The sequence below is a fragment of the Daphnia pulicaria genome, chromosome 4 (assembly GCF_021234035.1).
Source record: "Daphnia pulicaria isolate SC F1-1A chromosome 4, SC_F0-13Bv2, whole genome shotgun sequence".
Taxonomy (NCBI): Eukaryota; Metazoa; Arthropoda; class Branchiopoda; order Diplostraca; family Daphniidae; genus Daphnia; species Daphnia pulicaria.
In genome coordinates, this window is record NC_060916.1 from 12765840 (window position 1) to 12788685 (window position 22846).

The following is a 22846-nucleotide window of genomic DNA, read 5'->3' on the forward strand; positions in this document are numbered from 1 at the left end:
CATCTCTGAACCATCGTCATAAATGTCGGGAGTTTCATACATTACCAATGCATGCCAGGCATTGTTGCATGTATCATGCACTACATAGACGTAAGTACCCATTTTAATCGTTATTTAAGACGGTTTTCTGGTTAAGATGATCTCCGAAGTCTAAACGAAAAAAAAGGTAGCTTTGAATGAGTCGACCAACTACAACGGTGATGATTATCCCTACTGGGTTGAAGTACCACGTATCAAATGAAAACATCATTATTGCATAACATTTATGTAATGTAGTACTGACAATTGAATTGGGCAGTTTTTGTGTTCATTAACTATAATTAACGTAAAGGTAATAATATATAGGTAAAAAGGTATAGGTATAATCAACATGAATATCAACCACTGATTGCTTTGTATTGACAATTTTTTACATTGAGCATAAAACATCTAAATCTCCGTTGACGGCTTGATGCTTGAACCTTGAAGCTAATAAAGTCACGTGTTGTGAAGGTCGTTATTTTCAAACCAAAACTACGCCTGTACGAATGGTTTTAAAAAAATCCAGTCATTTTTCTTTACTACACGTATGATGCTTCGTGGCTGTATCAATCGTATCTGGTTAAAACAAATAAACAAACAATCACGTACCGCCGTTCCTACATGTAGGAACGGCAGTTATAACTAACGAACGAATAAAAGTGAAACGTTTTAACTATGATCGAATTATGACACGTGAACTTTTATCTAGAGACATAGTGCGGTATTTGAATGAATAACGATGACATGCAGATGAAAGAATGTTAACACTGATGAACGAATAGTTTCACGCATTTCACACATTCAATTCTTTATGAGGGGAGTATAAGGGTATTATTTTTCTTTTCAAATACACACCATTAGATCAACTTAGAATAATCGCCGGTTACTTGAAAACATAACGTTAGTTCATGTTGTTCAGGCATTCTATCGCTGGAGTTCCAAGTTACCAACATTAGCCAACGAAGAATTACTTCTTCTGAGGTTCATTAATCATTTTATTCTAACGAAAAAAATAGGTTAGCTTTGAATGAAATGATCAACTACAACAGTGATGTTCATCTCTACTGGGTTAAAGTACCTCAAAACAAATGAAAACACCATTGTTGCACAACAGTTGTGTAATAAACCGACAATTGATTAGGACAGTTTTTGTGTTCATTAACTATAATCAACGTAAATGTGGGTAGTAAGTGCGTTGACGCACGAGAAACATGAATAACAACCACTCGTTGCTTTGTATTGAGCATAAAATATCTGAATCAATACAACCGAAAAAAACAAATTATATAATTCTTTCATTATTATTCACAGGTATAATATCAACGGTTTGATCGCACCCGGTGAACCAGAGTTTGGGAGAAATAATCGATCAAGATCTTTAAACCAAATAAAAAATAGACTATGTTGGTTGTTGGTAATGACATTTTTTCAAAAAACGGCGCCCAAATTCTTTTTCAGGCTTTGGAAGCAGACGACGAAAAAGCGTGATAGGTGGAACTCGGCAACATTGAGATATAGCACACGTGCACACCATTTAACAGTTAGGCATGCATATCATAGAATGTTCAACATGATGCATGATTTATTCCATTGGTTTCACTCATTCAATTCATTAGGACGCGGGTTTTATCTGAGATCCCAGTAGTGTTGTACTGTGTTTGATTAATCAAATTAGTATCGGACGTCCTCTAGGTTCATCGTGTACATATTCGTCATTTTCTTTGGTAAAATTATTTTTCCATGAAACACATCGATGAACAGCGACATTAGAGTTGTGACGGACCGCTGTCCGCTGAGGAAAATCAATCACGAACACCGTAGACAGCGAAGAATATGTATTCTCGACACGGAATCACGGTACAAGGGAACACGCGCACCTTACAGTCGATTCGATTAAACTCAAAATTAAGCACAAAAAAAACTCTCGATTCGCCGGAATGTTCCGGCCTCGTTGAAATATCTGGATCGACTGGCCGCTCGTTTTCTTCTCCTCCCCCGCCACCGTTGCCATATCGCGATTTCTTTCATCACCTGTGCCGATGCACAACAGTCCCGCCCGGCCGATTACGCATCTGAAAATAGACAAAGTTTTACAACAGGGCGGGTTAATTCAGAAGTCGCAGTTTTGACAGAGACACGTCTGATGCGACCATCTTCTCCCGGGAATAGTTTTGACACGGTTCCAGTAAGCCATTGTCCGCGTCGAGTGTTCTCATCCATGATAAGCACTCGGTTGCCAACGCGGAGTGAAGGGGTTGCTTGATTCCATTTCTTCCGATCGATTAGGTTTGGAACGTATTCCCGCATCCATCTACGCCAATACTGATTTACAATAAATTGTGACTGCCTGTAGCGTCGTCTGGTCAAGCCACAAAACGCTTCTTCGACATCTGGCGGATAATGGGGATGATGGCAGCCGAGAATAAAATGATTGGGCGTTAACGGTTCCGGTTCGGACGGATCACTTGATACATGCGTGAGAGGGCGAGTGTTGAGGAGTGACGCAACTTCCTTTAATACAGTCAGCAACACCTCGTCATTAACGCTGCGCTCCTCCAGAACAGCGCGCAAAGATTTCTTGCTGGAGCCGACAAGGCGCTCCCACGAACCACCAAAATGCGGGCCTGATGGCGGCGAAAATTTCCAATTGATTCCCCGATCGATCATCTCCTCGGTCACCAGCTTTGAGTTGAGGTTAACAATTCCTTCGCGCAGCTCCTTCTCTCCCGCAACCAGATTGGTCCCGTTGTCCGAATAAATGGTTGTAGGATGGCCACGATCAGCAATAAACCGCCGCAGCGCCATCAAAAAGGAGTCGGCGGAGAGAGAGTACACTAATTCCAGGTGTACAGCACGGGTTGAAAAGCACGTAATGAGAAGACCATAACGCTTTTCAGTGCGTCGACCGATCACGGTGTTAAAAGGTCCAAAGAAGTCGAGACCAGATGTTGAAAAGGGTCGAACGAATGGCAGCAGTCTTTCCTTAGGAAGACTGGCCATGATGGGTGGCCGGGGCTGTGCACATCTACGTCGACATTTGACGCAACGCGCCAAGGTTTTTCGAATGGACCTGCGACCTTTAGTTAAATAATACTTCCTTCTGACAATTGAAAGAGTGTGTTCTACTCCCGCATGATTAATTTCGTTGTGAGCATCAGCAACAATCAGCGAGGTCAGACGATGATCCGAGGGAAGAATAACGGGTTGTCGCGCGTGCTGTGGCAGCTTGGCATGTTTAAGACGGCCATCCACCTTCATTAGCCCGTCCGCAGGATCGATGTAAGGACTCACATTACGAAGGACGGAATCTTTTGGAATTAGCTTTCCACTTCTGAGAGCGATGATTTCTTCCGGAAACGCCTCCTCGGCGGCAACAATGATGCACGTCCGCATTGCTTGCTTTAATTCATCATCAGTGATTGGCGAATCCAAATTGGCTCCTTTGCGCAATGACAAGGCTACATCGCGTTTTAACCGAGCAAGACCATCTTGACTATCCGCAATCAACTTTGAAACGGCTGGCAATGAGGTTTTGACGGGAAGGGAGGAAAAATCTAGGGCACACACTGACAGTGCTATGGATGGGTCAGGATCTTCTGCTTGGTTGAGTGACACAGTAAAAACTTGTGCTGCTGACAACTGCGACTGGGACGGGCCGGTAAGCCAACGACTATTGGATGTGAAGCAGTCAGGGGTGATGCCTCTAGTGCAGTCGTCGGCCGGATTATCCTTACCAGATATGAATTTCCACTGCTCGGGATTAGAGTGACGGAGAATTTCGCCGATTCTGTTGGCCACGAAAGTTGGATGCTTGTGATGTGAAGAATTTATCTGGTGAAGCACGATTTCTGAGTCAGTTCGGTATTCGATGGATGATATCGGGATGCGCATTTCTCTCATGATGGATTGCGTCATTCTGATCGCTAGTACCGCCGCTTGTAGCTCGAGCCTGGGAATACTTAGGATGCTGGTGGGTGCGATGCGGCCCTTCGCCATAACGAAATCGAGGTGCATTTTGCCGTGACAGGTTGTCTTTAGGTAAGCCACAGCTCCGAACGCAAGGAGAGATGAGTCCGAGAAAACGATGAGGTCAAATATGCAATCTGCACGATTCTCGTCACTCGACCGAAAACATCGCCTAATGGAAATTTGAGAGAGAGATGACAATGAGCTGGCCCATATATTCCACTTTGCCAGAATGCACTCTGGCAAAGGCTCGTCCCACCCAATCGGCTTCTTATAGGGGGAAATTCTTGACCGTAGCTTGCACGTTTCTTGAAAGAGTAGTTTTGCATACGTAATGACCGGAAGGCAAATTCCTAATGGGTCAAATTCTTTTGACATCGCCGACAACAACTCCCGTTTCGTCGTGATTGGAGGCAGCTCTTTAACTCTCAATTTGTAACAGTCGCTGTTGCAGTCCCATGCGAGCCCCAAAATGTATTCTGTCGGTAAGGCGCCATAATTTAAGTCAAGGATCGATCCGGCCCGGTCTTCCGCTGCAATTGTTTCTAGGACCCGTTTAGATGAGGACGCAAAGCCCGTTAATTTAAAACCACCGATCGCCAGCGATTCTGTGACGTCCTTTGCGAATTTTATGGCTTCCCTTTCGGTGTCGAACGAGTCACTCAAATTATCAGCGTAAAAATTTTGCTTTATTCGCGATGCAACTTCGGGATATTTTCTGTTTTGATTTACCGCATGCTGCAAGACCCAAATGGCCGCGGTTGATGCATGGACTGCCCCAAATACCAAGGTCGTCATTTGGTATGTCTTCAGCGGTTTATTGCTTCCGAATTCGCGGAAGACAAATCGTTGGAGAGACTGATGTTTTTCTGGAATTCCGACGCGATGATAAAAGGCCGCTATATCCGCAGAAAGCGCAAAAAGACATTCCCTCGACCGTAGCAGCACTCCTATTAGCTTTGGGAGCAACGGCGGCCCACGGAGAAGTTGGTTGTTGAGCGAGACTTGACAAAAACTTGCAGCACAATCCATAACCACTCTGATTTTCCCTGGTTTGTTCGGATTTTCAACGAAGTGATGCGGCAAATACCATATCATTCCTTCCGGCTTGTTGATTGCAGACGAGTCTACCTTTACAGCGGTGCCGGAATCAATAAGCTTTTTTACGATTAGATTGTATTTGTCCGCATAATGATGGTTTTCCGGCAGCGAGAGACGTCGTTCCATCCCATAATACCTAGACACAGCCTGTTTTCTATTATTAGGGAAGACAAAGCCTTTTGAGCGTAGAGGGAGATCCACCTGCCATCCGCACCCGATGAAAATTACTGATGATTCGAGCACGGCAATTACTTGAGCATCTTCGGCCGAGGTGATCGTGGGAGCATAAACATCCGTACCGAAAGACTCGGTAGAGTGAAATTGTTCTACGAGATTACATAGCGCCTCATCATGGGAAACTGAGTGAATGTTGACATTTACTTTCTTGCTTGGCCCGGCCACAAGAAAATTGGGAATTTTTCCCACCACCGACCATCCAAATTGAGTCAGAATCGCTGTAGGGCCGTCATCTTCAATTGATTCCCTAATCTCTTTTTGAATATGGGCCGAAAGTTGGTCCGCTCCAATCAATACACCAACTTGAGAAGAGTCTATTGCTGGCAAATTCAAGTCTGCGAGATGAGCCCAGTATTTCTTCAGTTTTGGCCAATCGATTTTTCTAGGTGATAAACTGATTTTTGGAACGAGAAAAGCTTCACTGATGGGAGTTTCGTAGTTCATAGATGCAATGCGGAACGAAACGACCTTAGAGTCGATGGTGATTGAATCATTGAAGTTACCGAAGCGAATACGAAAGGTGGGCCCAGTCAAATTTAAAGTTTTTGCGAGAGCGTTCGTAATGAGCGTGGCCTCGCTCCCCGGATCTAATACCACAAATGTTTTGGCGACGGACTCATAACCTTTTACAGTGACGGGTAGGATGGCTAGCAATACGGGACGTATGTGGTTTGGGTTAGGTGCACGAATCGTTAAAACAGTTAGAGATTCGTTACCTTGAGTTTTTGCAGACGGAAATTGGCGATCGGCTCCGTGTAAGAGAGTGTTGTGGGCCTTTCCGCAGTCCTTACACTTCACGTCAGTGCGGGAGCAATTTCTTCCGTAGTGGCCTTGTGTCAAGCATTTGAAACAAAAATTGTTGTCGGCGCAGAGAGCTGCTCGTTTGTTGACCAACATTTTCTTGAAAACGTTGCAATACTCGAGGCGATGACCAGGATTGGCACTGCAGGCAGGGCACTGCGGAGCTGCTACTTTTTCTTGAATTCCGTTCGTCAACACAGTAGGTCCACGATAATTACTGCTACCAGGTTGACCATAGCCGCCTTGCTGCCGAGGGTGAGTATTATGGGCGGGTTTATTAACGACATCTCCGGCCACGGAAAGTCGAATTCCACGATACTCTTCTGCTCCGACAGCGATATCAATCCACTTGTCGAAATCTCGTAGCGATGGTAGATTCGGACGAAGGGAATATGCATATTTTCCCCAGTCGATTTGAAGCTGAATTGGAAGCTTTGAGGCGAGCGAGGAGATGACGGTTGAAAACGTAAATTCCTTGGAGTGCTCAACGGAAACGCTTGATACGGCATCACGGACATCTGCCGCTAAAGTGAAGAGCGAATTAAAGTCTCCGGTTTTGAAAGGCTGGACTTGGAGAAGGTGCTGGTTATGCGCCTGCATTATAAGACCTGGATTTCCATATTTAACTTCCAATTCATTCCAAGCCGACTCAAATGCATATGATCCGTTGAAGATGTGGCCCATCCTTTTCCGAATATCTTCCGTAATGTTGTCTTGAAGGCCCAGAAGCTTGTAGGAGTCAGGGATGTTTGCGTCGCGAACGGTGGCTTGAATACCGTGCGCGAATCTTTGCCATTTTCGCGGATCCCCGTTGAATTTTTCGACAATAATCTTTGGCCAACGACTTGGCGGAGCGAATGTTGCCGATCTTTCGGTTGTTTCTACGGGTCGTAAGTTTCCGATGGTATCCATATTGCGCTTCGGTGTGGAGGAAAGGAATGGGTTTCCTTGAATCGATCCATCGAGCGCACCAGCCAAGAGCTTTTCGCGCTCGATTGCCATTTTAATATCTTCTTCTTCTCTCTCGCATTGACGTAAAAGATCATCCATCTTGCGGGAACGTTCGACCTTTTTCCTTTCGAGTTCGAATTCAAGTTCAATTCTTCGCCGTTTCGCTTGATTGGCTTCGTTAGGCTCGACTTGGTCATTGATGCCACCCGCCGAGCCCAAATTTAATGGGTTGATGGGAGGATCGTCCGGCGGAGTCCTGCGAACAGGTCGTTGGTTTATTTCATTATGCTCTGGACCGCTATCCTGATCTTCTTCTGTTCCGTTGGATTCAGTCGGGGGATCCTGCTGCAGAGCTTGATCAACATTCGAGTCTTCAACGACCCATCTTTCAAAGCGCGGGTTAGCGCCGGGTTGTAAATACCCTCCAATAGCAAGCCGTGCTTGTCTATTTACCGCAGCAACGCTTTGGATGTAGTCCTCTGCTGCCGCTCTTTCTTGATCATCCAGTTCTCCCGCGACGACGTACCGCTCGTTAATCGCCGTGATACGCTCTAGCGCAGCCTCAAGATCCGTTGACAACACCGCGAATACAGCTTGCGATGCCCGTCTGTTAATCATGCTGTACACTCGCGTAACGAGGTTCGTGTGCTGGCGTTTTGTAGTGGTTCGAAGCCGGAACAAATCCGGGGCATTCATTAATTCCAGGTCGGCCATGGCGTCGGAAGATTGTGGACGTACGTCACACGGACCGTGAGTTAAATTTTTCAGAGACTTTCGAGCAAGGCGTGTTCGAAACGAGGGACTGTGTTCGTTGCCGTACGTTCGTGTTCGTATGTTCGATCTGGGATGATAAAAACAATTGTTAATTATCGAAACGTAGAAGCAATTTGTTTGGGTCAGTATAGATACCCTTTCGGACGAGAATTATTCGAAACGAGTATGTGTGTTCGAGGGCCGTATGTTCGTTTTCATATGTTCGATCTGGAGGTAAAAAGGAATTATTAATTATCAATATATAAGGCTAACAGATTTCGTGAACAGTATACCTGTACACCGTTTCGGAATAGAATTGTTCGAAAGTCGAGACGAGTGCTGGTTGTGTTCGAAAGTGGATTGTTCGTGTTCGTAGGTTTGACCTGGGTAGGTTAAAACATAATCTTTTAATTTTTAGGTAAACAAGCGAATAATTTCCAGTAACATAACTTAACGGGGATGACATTTTGCAATTATTAAAATAATATAAAAACAATGTGCAGTTATTACAGATACGAGGCCAGCGTGTTTGTAAGAAAGGTCAGAGGTGGCAGCCCCGTTTATTTTGTTTGAAGCAGAATAACGTAATATAAGTAAAATAACGGGCCACCGAAAACCACCCTTCAATGTTTTCTAAACATTGCCGAAAAAATAAACATTCGCATTAAGCACATATGCGTCTACCAATACAAAGTATTTAAACCCACGGTTGACTTGCTTATATACCTTTCCCGAAAACGTTCGCGATCGCACGGCCATATTCTTTCTCGTCTTCTCGAAAGTTCTTTCGATGCCCTCATTTTACTATAGAAACGGGATTTCAAATAAGGTAGTCGTTATAATGGAGATAGAACGTCATTGAAAGAAGAGCAATCCATGTCCTGTTGCTATGCCGCGATTAGATCCCCCCATTTGATGACGAACAGATATTTGATGAATCTCCCATAAATTAATAAAACATTGGGGAAAACTAATCAGCCCAGATAGGGTAAAAAGATGAGAGAAGACGACCCTTCCGGGATGCTATTATTTTGTATGTTAGAGCCCCACAAAATGTCCCTTTGTATTAAAAAATAAAAGGGAAAGTATATGACTTAGCACAAAAGAAAACTTAAATGAATTGGCCGTAGACTATTACAACGGGGAGGGGAGGGGGGGGGGGGGGTAAGGATAAAGAAAGGATCGGTGGGAAGAGGTGGGGTTCGAATTTTTTTTTTTTCTTTCGCGCGACGAAATAGATAAAGAGAGGGGGTAGGGTTCGAAAAGGGGCCTCGTGGTCGTGACGTGAATTTCGATATCGACGATATTTTTGCTCGCTCAGCGTGCGTTCATACCCAATATAAAAAATTCGTTGACTTACCCACGATGAAAATTTTGCCACGTTAGGAAGACGTACAGGTACGTGAAGTTCGATCCCGGGTTTCGGCACCAATGTGACGGACCGCTGTCCGCTGAGGAAAATCAATCACGAACACCGTAGACAGCGAAGAATATGTATTCTCGACACGGAATCACGGTACAAGGGAACACGCGCACCTTACAGTCGATTCGATTAAACTCAAAATTAAGCACAAAAAAAACTCTCGATTCGCCGGAATGTTCCGGCCTCGTTGAAATATCTGGATCGACTGGCCGCTCGTTTTCTTCTCCTCCCCCGCCACCGTTGCCATATCGCGATTTCTTTCATCACCTGTGCCGATGCACAACAAGAGTTTTTAAAAAATATAGCTACATTTAAAGGAATTGGCCATGAACTAGAAAGACGATGGTCAATTCTACTGGGATAACCTCATATCAGATGATATCATCATTGTTGCACAACAGTTTTGAAATTGACAGACAATTGATTTAGGTAGTTTTTATGTTCATTACTGTATATAGAAATCTTTCATTAATATTCACACGTGTCATATCAAGAAATGAAGACATCTTGGAAAAATTCAGTGTGAGTCTGTGAGAATGACGTACCGCCGTTCCCAAACGCAGAAAGATGACCCGAGGCATACTTTCGGCCGATCGACTAACTTTTGATCGGTCTTGATAATTGATTATAACAAGAGAAAGAAGTTAACATTTTAACTATCGACGATGGATGAATAATGACACGCGAACTTCAAACTTAAGACACATCTCTAGAGAATAGTTAATGATTTAAATATGAACGTTTCAGTGTAGTTATCATGATGACTAAAATCCTTGTAGTAGTAGCACTTCACATAATCATTCGATGAAGAGGAAGCATATTAATAATTAAGTTTCGTGTGTAGTAATATAATCAGGCTTCACCAGGGAAACGATCACAAAGAAATCTGTATCTGTTACTTCAAAACCACATTATAATGTTTTGAAAAGCATTCAATTTTCTTCAAATTTCCTGGGATACTGATGTTGATTTAATACAATATGATAAAATAAAAATATATATATCAATAGGCCAACAATACAGGGTTTGTCAACTCTACCGGGAATAAGTACCTATTTTCAGCTCAAATAGCCTTAGTTGCACACCGTTACGTAGAGAACAGACAATTGATTAGGGTAGTTTTCTTGTTCATGAACAATCTTAAACGTAGGTAGATCACAAAGTGCTTATTCGTCGTTTCTTTTTTCTTACTCATAATTTGCATGAGAGATATAAATAACAACCGAAAAAAAATGGAAATCCGTCATTATTATTCACACGTATATAACATTTTAACTATTTTCGATTAATGATACATGAACATGTACCTTGAGACATTGCGCAACAGTTGAATTACTAAGCAGGATATACTTATTTATATAAAATAGATAAGGAGAGAGATTCGTTTCACACATTTTACGCATTCAATTATTTAGGACGCTAGTATAAGAAGCTTAAATTTTTCTTATTATGTTTAAAAAGAAATTCAACATTCTGAATCTGTTAGCTCATTATCCTTGACAGCCCCATCTCTGCTTAAGATGAATTGATGAAGGTTAACACTTGTCAAAGAAATGACACAATTTTTCAGATTTAATGTTGAATCTGTAATTTAATCAAGTTAAAAAGCACATTTATGTGTACTGGCTAAGTATAATGAGTATGGTCTTCATTACAAGGAAAAAGTACCTCATTTCCGATAAAAACACCATTATTGCACAACAGTTATGTGATGGACAGTCAATCGATTGTGATAATTAGTGTTCATTAATTACAATCACCGTAAACATTTGTAATTAGTGCTTTGACGTACAAGAGACATGAATAACAACCAATCGTTGCCTTGTATTGAGCATAAAATATCTGAATCAATACAACCGAAAAAAAAAATTATATAATTCTTTCATTATTATTCACAGGTATAATATCAACGGTTTGATCGCACCCGGCGACCCAAGGCTTGGGAGAAATAAGCGATCACGATATTTGAAATAAAAAATAGACTTTGTTTGGTAATTCAATTTTTTCAAAAAACGGCGCCCAAATTCTTGTTCAGGCTTTGGAAGCAGACGACGAAAAAGCGTGATAGGTGGAACTCGGCGGGTAGATGGACTCGGTCCCGACGGTGGCCGAACGAATTTTCACGCAGAGCAAAGCCGTCATGATGCAAGATATAACCAAGATAATGAGAATGACCACCAGGCCGACGATGAAGCTGCTCAGAGCCATGCACACGTCCTCTTTATTCGTGTGACGATTGCCTGAATCGTTCAAACAGATAATAAAATTATCATTTCCCGTTTATTGTTTATTGCGTAATTTGACAGTTTTGCTGACCGATTGATTGATTTATGGCATTTATGGTAGTAATTAGATGAATAAAGTGCAGTTGTATATCTTATATGTAGGTGAGTTTGTTTTATTTTTTGTTCAATTATATTGTGCATATCAGACGATGTGATGAGACATATTTCTTTTTATTGTTGTTTCCGAATTTCGATTTCAAAAAAATAATCCAGCAAGGCTATGTTGTTATTAGGAAATGATTAATTGCGAATGGAGTGGATATAAAAATGGCGATTGCACATGTGTGTCTTTGTCTATCTATAGAGAGAGTTGAAGAAAACAGTTGTCATCTCATTGTCTTTCAAGAGAAAAGAGAGAGAGATTCATTTGAGTATAAGGAAAAAATTAAAAAGACATTCGTTAATGCCCACATGACACAAAAAATAATACTGGCCGCAGGTAAGTCAATAAAAAAAATAAAATCCTCGTCGTTATTACCATTCAAACACAAAAATCAGTCAATCAGTCAACTCTTATCTTTTCGTCTAACATTTCATTCATCAAATTTTTTTATCGTGCGGAAGCGGGTGACCGTTGGAAAAAAGGTCGTGAGCGGATTTCACATTTCGTTGCTGTTGGTGTGCTCGTGTGCAGTTGATTTGCATATTTGTTTACTCACCTGTGGTGAGTGTCACGACCGAGTGGGAATCCGGTTTGTAGGCGATGTCCTCGTTGGAGATGACGCGCAGCGATCGGCGCAGGCGGACGTCCGAAATTTCAGTGGCGTTGTTGGCGCTACGGCGGCTGCGGTTGCTGCGGATGTCGAACTGAAACCACAAAAATTTTCATTCCGTTAAATTTCTATTCGTTTAATTTTAATTGGCGGTAACAAATTTACGAGACTGGCGTCTTCCGGACAGACGTCGCATCCGTTTTTGCAGAGTTCGACGTTGCATTCGAGGAAGACTTCCATCTGGTCGGGAAATTTGAAGGCCTGGAAGAAGGAGAAGGCGACCAGTGACACTGCGGGCCGGCCGGTCTGTGTGGTCTTCTGCCACGGTCCCATCAGTTTCTTCTTGAGAACGCAGCCGCTCTTGTCGGTCAGCGTCACGGCGTTGGCACGGTCGCCGTCGTGGGCGATGCACTCCTGGACCTGGACGTCGAAGCCTGGGTCGCCCTCGATGGCGACGACCATCGTCAACGTGTCGCCAATCTTCACCAGTCCGTTGACGCTGGGAGCGTTGGGTCCCTTGCCGATTTGGATGTCCATGCTGGCCGTGGCCGAATCGCCGCTGAAGCTGACGATCTGAGTGTCCAGCATGTCGATGTTGAAGGCGTAGGAGACCGTCTTCTCCAGCGATCCTTCCCAGAAGCAGCGGATCGAGCGAGAAGTGTCCCAGATCTGATGGCGGGAAAAATTCAAATAATCGAATTCAAAATTTCGCACGCTTTTGCCAATGATGATTTGAATTCAACCTCTTGGATGCCCGGCTCGTTCTGGATGATAATGACGTTCTCAAGGTAAGCCTGTCCACCGCTGGCTAAGGCATCGACCCACTGAGATCCGCACGATTCCAAGCGGATGAGAAATTCGTACGAGTCGCGGTTCGATCCGTACCGGACGTAATGGCAATCCAAGTTGCTATGGAAACCCTGTTGGACATTTTTTTTATTGGACTGCTCACAAGGATCGATCCTTTTTTGTTTTTCCTTTTTAAATATACCTTGGAGTAGATCAATCCGCCGAATGGGCGATCGAATTTGATTTTGACCAGCATCGATTCTTTGGCGCAGTCGACGTTCAACGAAGCGATTTGGGCCATCTGGACAGTGGGCAATTGTGGCATGAGGGCCATGTTCATGGCCGGCGGATCGATGACAACCGGTCCGACGGTGGGTCGTGGCGGGAACGAAAGGATCGTCGGCTGGGTCACCGGCGGCAGAGTAATGGGCGCCGTGGTGGCCGGAGCGATGAAAGCCGGAATGGTCACCGGTCGAATGGGTTCAACAATAATCACCTGCGGCGGAGGCGCCGGAGCGGCCGTCGTCGGTTGCGGGGTGGACGGCGGCAGGTAGGCCGTCGCCGGGTAAGTCGTGGCGGCCAAGGTTGGCGGAGGAGCCGTCGACGCTGGCAGCAATTGCTGCGGTAACGTCACAGCCGCTTGGACTTTTCGATCGAAATAAAAATTTCAACTTTGAATTTCTTTGAAAGATGACGAAGTAGAAAAAGGTGAAAGTTGCTGCCGGGGGAAATTGATGTAGGAGGAGGAGCAGGGTCTGCAGTGAATCAGATTCTTTTTTGTTGCGTCGTCGTGAATGAGGCAACGACCTCATTTCTCTACTACAGCAGAGACGACACGGTACGGTTCAACAGCCCGAACCAGCGGCGGGGAAAATCCTATCTGCAGCGCGTGATATCCTCACTCTCTCTTATGATACTACCCTCAAAAAAAGATCATCCATCATATTCGAGTCACGACGTGAAAATCTCCACGTGGATGTCTGTCTGTAGGTCTCGGGAATCACGACGGACTTCCGTTACACCAGTAGCACAGAAAAAAACACCCGCTCGGATTATTCATGAATTGAATCAGAAATATGAGCCTCGAGTTAATCGGAATGGTGTAAGCTCATCCATCCTCACAGGGGGAGAAAGAAAAATGTTGTACAAGTCGGTACAAGTCAAAGTGAGCAGCCCCTCCAGCGGATGTAGAGAAACACTCTCAATTGAGGTCACGCGCATAAATCTTCTTTTTATATCAGATGATATTATAAAATAAGGTGAAAAATGAAATTTGGATTTTTACTTTGATTGCTAGCCTGGGTCGGTAGGAAGAAGGAAGGTGTCGGTGGCTGCTGGTATTGGTATCCGGCCGGCTGCTGTCGCAGAATGCGGACGCCGGAACCCGGAACGTTGGGCGTCTTCTGCTGGACGACGATCGGCAGAAGTCGATCGTTGTGCTTCAATTTGTCAGCGTTTATCTGGGCCGTCAGCTGCTGGGAGTGTGGCACACCAGCCAGGGCGTGCTGTCAAAAATGAATGACGCAACCAAATTCAATTTCAAACATTCTCGTCTCATTTAAATTAATTTAAAAAATAAAGAAATGAAACTCTTACCCCCAAGATGAAAAGTGCTAGAAAGATCCTCATGTTGTCGCACTAATATTTCGGCAAATCACTGGAATATATGTAAACGGACAAACTGGGCAGGCACGACCTGTCGGAACCAGACGAACCAAACAGGTTGTCATTAGTCTTACAACTGACGAGAAAAAAGGAATCTAAAAAAGGAAGTCTGGTGGTGGTGCTGGGAAAAAAAGTTCTTTACAGCCTATAGCTACTTGAGTAGAGAGAAACTCTCCGTTTCTTCTTCCATTCTCTCTCTATCTATCTATCTATCTACCCGGCGCGCCAAAAAAGCTCAGGAGGAAGCGAAAAATGGGCGGAGGTATAAAAACAAAAGAGGAGGGACTGCCTATAGCTGAGTGTAGTAGTACACTGACCTACATTCACGCTCATTCGCCCCTCCATCTTATGTATAGACACCGCATCGTCACGAACTCGCTCATCTCTCATCGCTCTTCCGGAAAAAAATAAAATAAACGAAAAAAATATAAAATAAAATAAAATGGCAACGTTTTCGCTCGAGCGATGCTGCATGGAACAGAAGAAAATTAAAAAAAATAAAAATTATTTTCTCTTTTTTTGGCAAGCAGTTAAATTGTTTATGGCAAGACATTTAAAAAAAAAAAAAGAAAGATAGTTTCTGGTTTTGTTCAAAAGTTCCCGATTTTTTCGTTCGGGAATGTGCGTGGTGATGGGGGGGCCGTGCACAGACCGCAAAATGAATTAAGACAGAAATGGTTTTTCTTTCTGAAGAGGAGAAGATGATACTCGGTCGGTTAACCACACGTAACCGGTTTGCAATTGTTTTCTTCTCTCAATTGTGTGGTCTGTGACTTTTTCAGATAATCTTAACGATAGTACATCTGCACGTTATCTGCTACGTTTTCCTGAATAATGACACTTAAAAGGAAGGAAGGAAGATCGGGTTTCCGTATTAGGGAAATCCTAGAACGCCCGGAGCAATGGGTCAGTAATGTCCTCGGCTAAACGCAAGTGGGAAGTCAAATTAATTAGGAAACAAAAAAACTAAATATCCCGTTAGATTTATCGCTGGTCCTGTTCAATTAAATTCACGGGGAATAATAAGAAAAAAAAATCAAATTTGGCGGCAAATCGAATATTTTAAAAAATAATAAAATATACTCACGAATAAACTGAATCCAAATTTATTTTGGAATCTTAAAAAATTGTATTCGAGTGGTAGAGAGAGAAGAAGCGCGTTGAGGAACTCTTGGGAGCTGCTGAGTTTCTGAGTTGTCTGTACCGAGAGATGTCGGTTGGTATTTATAGGCAAAAGGAGGCCAGCAGCGCAGTTTGCTGGGGCCTGTGCCTGAGCTGCTGGTTATTACATGTGAGGCACTGCTGTGTGCAGAGAGAGAGGCTTGATCCCCGCCCTCTTCTTCTTTTCTCTTGTTGAGCTCTTCAACTCTCATCGCCGCCTAGCTCTTCTCAATAGAGTTTCACTTGCTCCATAGAAATGTATTAGCCACACTCCATAGCACCGTACATGTACTAGCGCTCTCCCATTTTCGTCGAGGTCGACCAGCAGACGGATGGTGTATTAGCTACTCACGTGTCGTTGAAGATGACAATCTTGAGCAATTGTACACAATATACAGTTAACTATGTCGAAGAAAAAAGTGGCGATTCTTATCCATGAAATAAAATAAGAAATGTCCTTTCTCTTATTGTGGTGGTGATGTGAGTGTGTCACCATTTTGGGACTGTATTACAGACGAGCGATGTCCTTGTGTGATTGAATGAATTGTGCAAATAATTGCGTAACCTCCGCGTATAGAGGTACAAATTCGTGCGCAATCAAACGTTACCTTGAGTGCGGATGAAAAACTTTCTGAATTATATTTTTTGGGAGGACCATCTGCTGTCCGACATCAATTCGTCACAAAGACATTTTTTGAGGTGGTCCGACTATATAGTTTAAAGTTTATGCGTTCGTACTTTGTCCGAGAGTCAGCATGTGAAAATGAATTGAATATTTAATGAAAGCTAGACGAAAATTGAGGGCGGTGCTTTCTTAAAATCTAATTTCTGTGCGTCTTAATTTTTCACGTCGTCGTGATTACGATATGATAAAAAGGACCGCGCGCACTAGATCTACATTAGCGTCTTCAGTTTCTTTATTTTTGTGAGAGTCCCCGCAAGTAAAAAAAAAAAAGAATAAATTAAAAATAAAATCTCGAGAGAGTCACGCATATCCTGCGTTAATGGGGGACATTCCATCGTGCTGCTGCTGCTGCTTTTATGATTCCAATTCGTGATATTCCGATAAATTACGTATTCACTATATATCTCATCGTCATTTATATCTTTGATTTCATAACAAATAATCGCCGTCGGAGAGAAATGGCTGCCGATATGACAGAAATTATTGGAATAAAAAAAATTTGAGAGAGAAATTGAAAGCGCGCGCATTTTTGAAATGAATAGCCGTATATCTAGTCACCTCTGGCGCTTTCACTAATCATCTTGAATCACGGCGGCTATTGTATTTAACGACCCCATACGCGACAAAATGAAAAAGAAAATAAGTCACACCACATCTGCGCGTGTTGGTGGGATGACGCCATCACACGTGCGCACTTTTACCGCGAAACAAAAAACCAAATTTTCCCTTTTTTTTTTCTTCTTGTCCACACCGATGAGACAACACAAAGAATTCAAAAATGTTTACCCTGATTCCTCATATCAGAAGCAGCAGCAGGTTGACGTGTGGTTGGTCGAAGGGAAAGTCAGTTGGGCACTTTTCTCTTTATTGTTATTGTAGATTTCATTTCGCAGTTCAAGAAGGAAATGCATGAAATTATGTACAATTTGAAGTGAGAACGTTATTCTCCATATGGATATTGCATCGGAATCCGCATGATCAAAGTTAAATTTATTTTTGTAATGTTAACAATATGGGATTTAGTTTATTATATTTTACCATCGTAATGATGGAATGGGGTTCTTTATAATTCGGGCCAATCGCCTGTAAAAATTAACGAACCTGAATAAGAAAATGATCCGCATCGAGGCCAGGTCACTGCAAGAATGTTTCTTAACTTAGAGGGATTTCATGAATGAATGAAAAACTTAAGTGATACATTCGATGCTGATCTGACCAGCCGATTTGGATTATATTTCTCACAAGTAAGGTTGTCCTAAATGAAACATTAAACAACTCCTATTAAAAACTTAATTGAACATTACTATTACGTGGTGAAACTCAGCTTCTATCATGTGACAGATTCGATCACAAATCTACAAATCGGCACAAATGTTTCTTAAACCTTAGTCAACCAGAGTTGAAGAACAATGTTCATTTATTGGAATTGTCCGCACCGATGAGACAACACAAAGAAAATAAAAATGTTTACCCTGATTCCTCATATCAGAAGCAGGCAGCAGCAGCAGGTTGACGTGTGTGGTTGGTCGAAGTAAAAGTCAGTTGGGCACTTTTCTCTTTATTGTTATTGTAGATTTCATTTCGCAATACAAGAAGGAATTGCATGACATGTACAATTTGAAGTGAGAACGTTATTCCCCACATGTATATTGTATCGGAATTCGTAGATCAAGGTTAAATTAATTTTTATAATGTTAATAACATGGGGTTTAATTTATTACATTTTACCATCGGAATGATGGAATCATAGTCCCTTATATTTCAGGTCAAACACCTGTGTAATTTATCTCACCCAACAGGCAAATTGAAATTTAGCTTTCTAATCTCAACTGATGCAAATGTGATATTGTTCTTTAGGAAATTCCTGATGAACTGATAGGCTGATACGACAGCCTTAGAATAGTCATATTTCATTAGGTAGAGATTATTATCACTTTTCAATTTACACTGTTGAAGTTCATCTAAATTAATAAATAAACATTTTCGTTTAAAAATATTCTTGAAGATAACTATTAAGTGGTGAAATTCAATATCTTTCATGCAACAAATTCGATCACAAACCTACAATTCGGCACAAGTGTTTCATAGATTTTAGTCAATCTGAGTTGAAGAATAATGTTCATTTATTTGAAATGTTATTTATTTACACAAGTATCTATAGAGAGATTATATAACATGGGTCACCGGTAAAGCGCTCCAGCCATCCGGCGCACAATCGGATCATTGTCATCAACACGGAATCACAAGAGCATATTAACCTATAATTTGTCTACCTCTAACTTCTTTGTTAAAGGGGTGATTCATACGATTACATGGTTGTTGAAGATTGTGAACGGACACAAGAAATTGCGACAGCCAATTGAAATTTGAAAGCGACCCCTATGTATGAAGGAGTGAAGTTCATAAAAAAAAAAAATAACAGAAGCAGAGCAATAGATCCCTGGTCGGTTCACGGCTGTGTTGGCTTCCCTATCCCGGTTTCAGGTAAACGTAAGCCGATTTGGAAACTTTAAAAAGCGCCTCTAGTGAGTGTGTCAGCTAAAACGTCCAGCTACTTTTGAGAGCCTAGATGGCTCTTTTTAAAGTTTCCACTTCACAATTCTGACAGGCCCCGCCCTAAAACCCCCTGAAAATCGGCTTACGTTTACCCTAAAATCGAGATGGGGAAGCCAACACAGTCGTGAACCGACCAGGGATCTATTGCTCTGACAGAAGCAACTAATTAATACAGATTAAGTCCCCGCACTGTTGCCAACTTCATCTCAACTGTTTATGCAAATTATTTCTGAATGACATCATATAAAATCTCATGAAAACAAGACAGCAAGAGATGAAGTATATAGAAGGTCATTTTTGCGCTGGCCCATGTCCGGTAGAAATTTCTCTTCTCGAGTGTGTGTGTATGCGCTCATCTTGGACTGTTATTGTTATTCTTTGATCCACCAAAACTCAAATTTTCATTTATTTGTGCACAGTGTTTCGCTTTCGGGACTGCGCGTGACTTAGCGAATAAGAAACAAAATAATTTCCTTGACATCCACTCGAATGAATGAAAAATATCAAAAGTCCTTGGCGGCCGCCATTTCTTATTTTTATTTTTTCGTTCTCATCACGGTCGATTCATTATGCCCAAAAATGTTGACGCGAGAAAGTCATTTTGTTGATTTTTGGAGAAAACATCACAATAAGAAAAGAAAGAAAAAAGAAGATGGTCCCCTCCAGATAAAAATGGAGTGCTGGGCCGGTCCGTCATGTTGTCGTAATGAATGGCGGAAGTCTAACTGCGTGAGAACGCATCTAGTGTCACTTTTTAGAAATCGAGAAAATTCCCTCTCTCACCCAGCGTGAGTCACATTCAGTCTATCTCTCTCATCCTGAAAGAAGAGAGATTAATTAAGTTTTTTATTTTCGGGAATATCATATCCTTTCATGTACATATAGAGATGTGGAAGAATGATTTCCTGGACGAAAGTTGGCTGCTGGTATAGGTCCTATATACTGGTGGTGATGGACGACCATTTTCATTATCATTATATGGTCCACCATCCACCACCCCCCGATGGTGCACCCACCCAGAGCCATGGTCGGAAAGAGCTGTACAGCTGTCGTAACAACATTTTCTCCTTCTATATATAATACATAAGAATAAGATGAAATTATTACACATGAAAAAGTCTCCTATAGACAGCGACTGCTGGAGAAAATGTGTGTGTTTTCCCAGCGCATTTCTCCGACCAAAGTTCAAACCTTCAAACGAACAAAGGTTAGACTTATATATAGAGGACCAAATGACATGTACTATAAAGTTGGTTATATATGTATACAAAAGGCGCAAGGTTAATTCTGTGTTGAGAAAAAAAATGGGAGGCTTTCTATACACACAAAATTCAATCCCTTTTTTCTTATTTGATGTGTACACTTTCCATTCGAACCAGATTTTCGGCTGCTGTGTTCCAGGTAGTCGGATAATCTCTCACAGCAATTGCCTGGCAATTGCAGAAAGATTATCGAACTGTCTGCTGTTCAAACAATTGTGAAAATTTCCGCACCAAAAGTCAATAAAAATGAGTGCAAATAACCAGCTAGAGAGAATCTAGCATATAGATTTTTCCGGTCACGTTAGAAAGTTATTTAATAATGGGTGTTGTATATGTACCCAGTGTACCTGTGGATGGGACTCATTTTTCTACCTGTGACTTTCCACAGACGGAAATTTATTTTTCTTCTACGAAAAGAAGATGAGGAATATAACACACAAGATCCTTATACAAGCTTTTAAAAAAGGATTCCCCTTCAGAAAAATGTTTTTCAAGTCGTGTAAAAGACGTGACACGGCACAAAATGTCCTTGGTACACTATACTCTCTCTCTCTCTCGGGCCACAGGGGCCACAGAGACAGAATAACACATTTTCTTTATTAATTAAATAAAGCAAACATTACGGGTTGGTGGCACTTTCGTCTTAGCGGCGGAGAAAGCAGCAGAGATATCGGGTCAAGCCTCTTCGGGAAAAAGTGTCTTTTTTGTATACCGTGACTGTCGTGTTAGATTAAATTGCGTCATGTGTTTAACACAGACCCGAAAGAAAAGATGGTTTTAGAGATAAATGTTTGAACCGACAACAACATCGTCTAGGAGATTTGGATGTTGTGCATCTGCTGCTGATGAAAATCGTCCGAGATGAAACACAAAGAATGTACATGGTCGAGCCATGCGTGACGGCACGTTTTGTAACACTTTCCGGCTCTTGATCTCATTCATATCGAACACACAACTCACAAGCGCGTGTATAGCTACAGATTGAAAAATCTTTCGTACCAGTCATTATGTGCTCATTACATGTTATAGACATTCTGCCGATATACTTTTACCAGCGCCAGCTGGAAGGATTTTTATTTTTTTTTTATGTTGCGCAACAACAAAACTGGGGGGAATTTATTTTTTCTTTTGAAAAGAAAAGGAGAAAGGGAGCAAATTGCAACTCTCGCCAATTGCTCCTAATATTCACGTGTGCCTAGGCAGTTTTTTTTAGCTTATTCTATCCCCCCCCCCCATCCTTTTTTGAATGTGAACAAATCACGCTCTTTGCGGTTATTTCGCCGTGCGGTTGTACTGTACGCACAACTACTGTCATTGGCAACCCACCAACAAGCAGGTGCCTATTAGACCGTTGGTATAGCCTATTCCAAAAAATAAAAAAAGGGAAAATGAACGCAGAATTCTTGATAAAACTTTTGTGCGACGTTATTTGTTATATTTTCAACGAGCAGACGAATATATACAGGGAAATGGGTGCCGGGATATTATTGCGCTGGGCCCTGCCATCGTGTCGCAGGCATCAGCCCGGAAATCGTCCGTGACTTCCTCTTCAATGTGTTACATTTTTTTTTGTTTTGTTTATTGTTGGACAGGGCGAAAGAGAAACTCTTCTGTTACATACCAGAACTTTTCTTCGTATTGCTGAGAGACATTCCAGCGGACTTTCCACAATCACCGACTGACAAGACGAATGGACAATAATTATTTAAAAAGCAACCCACCAAACACAGTCCGTCTACACGAGGACAGTACTTATGCAACTTTATTAGCTCTTGGACGATTTCAAACGACGTGATTTCCCAGTAAAAAAAAAAAATTCTTTCTCTTGAATTTAGTTTTTGTTACGAAATGTGTGAGAAAAGCCATTTGGACTAATATTTTCTAATCTTTATGGTTCTATTTTAAATCCATTCAAACTCCTTAGTCAAATTTACATGGGCGGTACATAAATCATATCTGGTGGGAGGTTTAACGATGGACACTAAAGAAAAATTTTTGTCATTTAAACGAATTACATAAAAAAGTGGGAAAGATATTACGTCATCCGGAATCAGAGTTTTAGCGTGACCTAGAAAAAGCCTAAAAACTGAAATGTCAGGTGAACATTAAATTGTCTGACAGTCAACTTGTGACATTAGCTGAACCTGTGAGTGCTGCTCACTGTTTATGCTGACATGTGTAACATCACCTGAACGCTGAGAATTTCCACTCGGGTGAGTTCTCAGACTTTGGGGTTGTATATACAAAACACCACGCACATGTGATGCATATGGAAATCCAAGTCGGGAATGAGGTGCTGAACTATTTTTTGGTGTCAAGTAAAGATTTCCACAGATTCGTAAACTTTTGTACTGTTAATTTAGTTATTCTAAATCTGGTGTTTTGAGCTTTTTAGAATCTGGAAATTTCCACTGTACAATTAATTTTGTTTTTTTTTTATAAATGTAGGTTATTGTTCATTGTAAATTATAGTAAGA

General features: G+C 42.0%; 2 protein-coding genes across 2 annotated transcripts; both read right to left on the reverse strand.

Moving 5' to 3' along the window:
• Nucleotides 1–1841: 1841 nt before the first annotated feature.
• Nucleotides 1842–8203, reverse strand: LOC124336972. The gene is made up of 4 exons (XM_046790951.1): nt 8124–8203; nt 7987–8058; nt 6042–7918; nt 1842–2093 (listed from the first exon to the last, which is right to left on the reverse strand). Exons 3-4 carry the CDS (start codon nt 7789–7791, stop codon nt 2086–2088), a joined length of 1758 nt encoding a protein of 585 aa, XP_046646907.1. The 5' UTR covers nt 7792–7918; nt 7987–8058; nt 8124–8203; the 3' UTR covers nt 1842–2085.
• A 2854-nt stretch (nt 8204–11057) lies between these two features.
• On the reverse strand, nt 11058–15912 carry LOC124336977. The gene is made up of 8 exons (XM_046790960.1): nt 15793–15912; nt 14637–14736; nt 14326–14545; nt 13243–13685; nt 12995–13171; nt 12417–12920; nt 12198–12345; nt 11058–11493 (listed from the first exon to the last, which is right to left on the reverse strand). Exons 2-8 carry the CDS (start codon nt 14667–14669, stop codon nt 11285–11287), a joined length of 1734 nt encoding a protein of 577 aa, XP_046646916.1. The 5' UTR covers nt 14670–14736; nt 15793–15912; the 3' UTR covers nt 11058–11284.
• Nucleotides 15913–22846: the final 6934 nt, after the last annotated feature.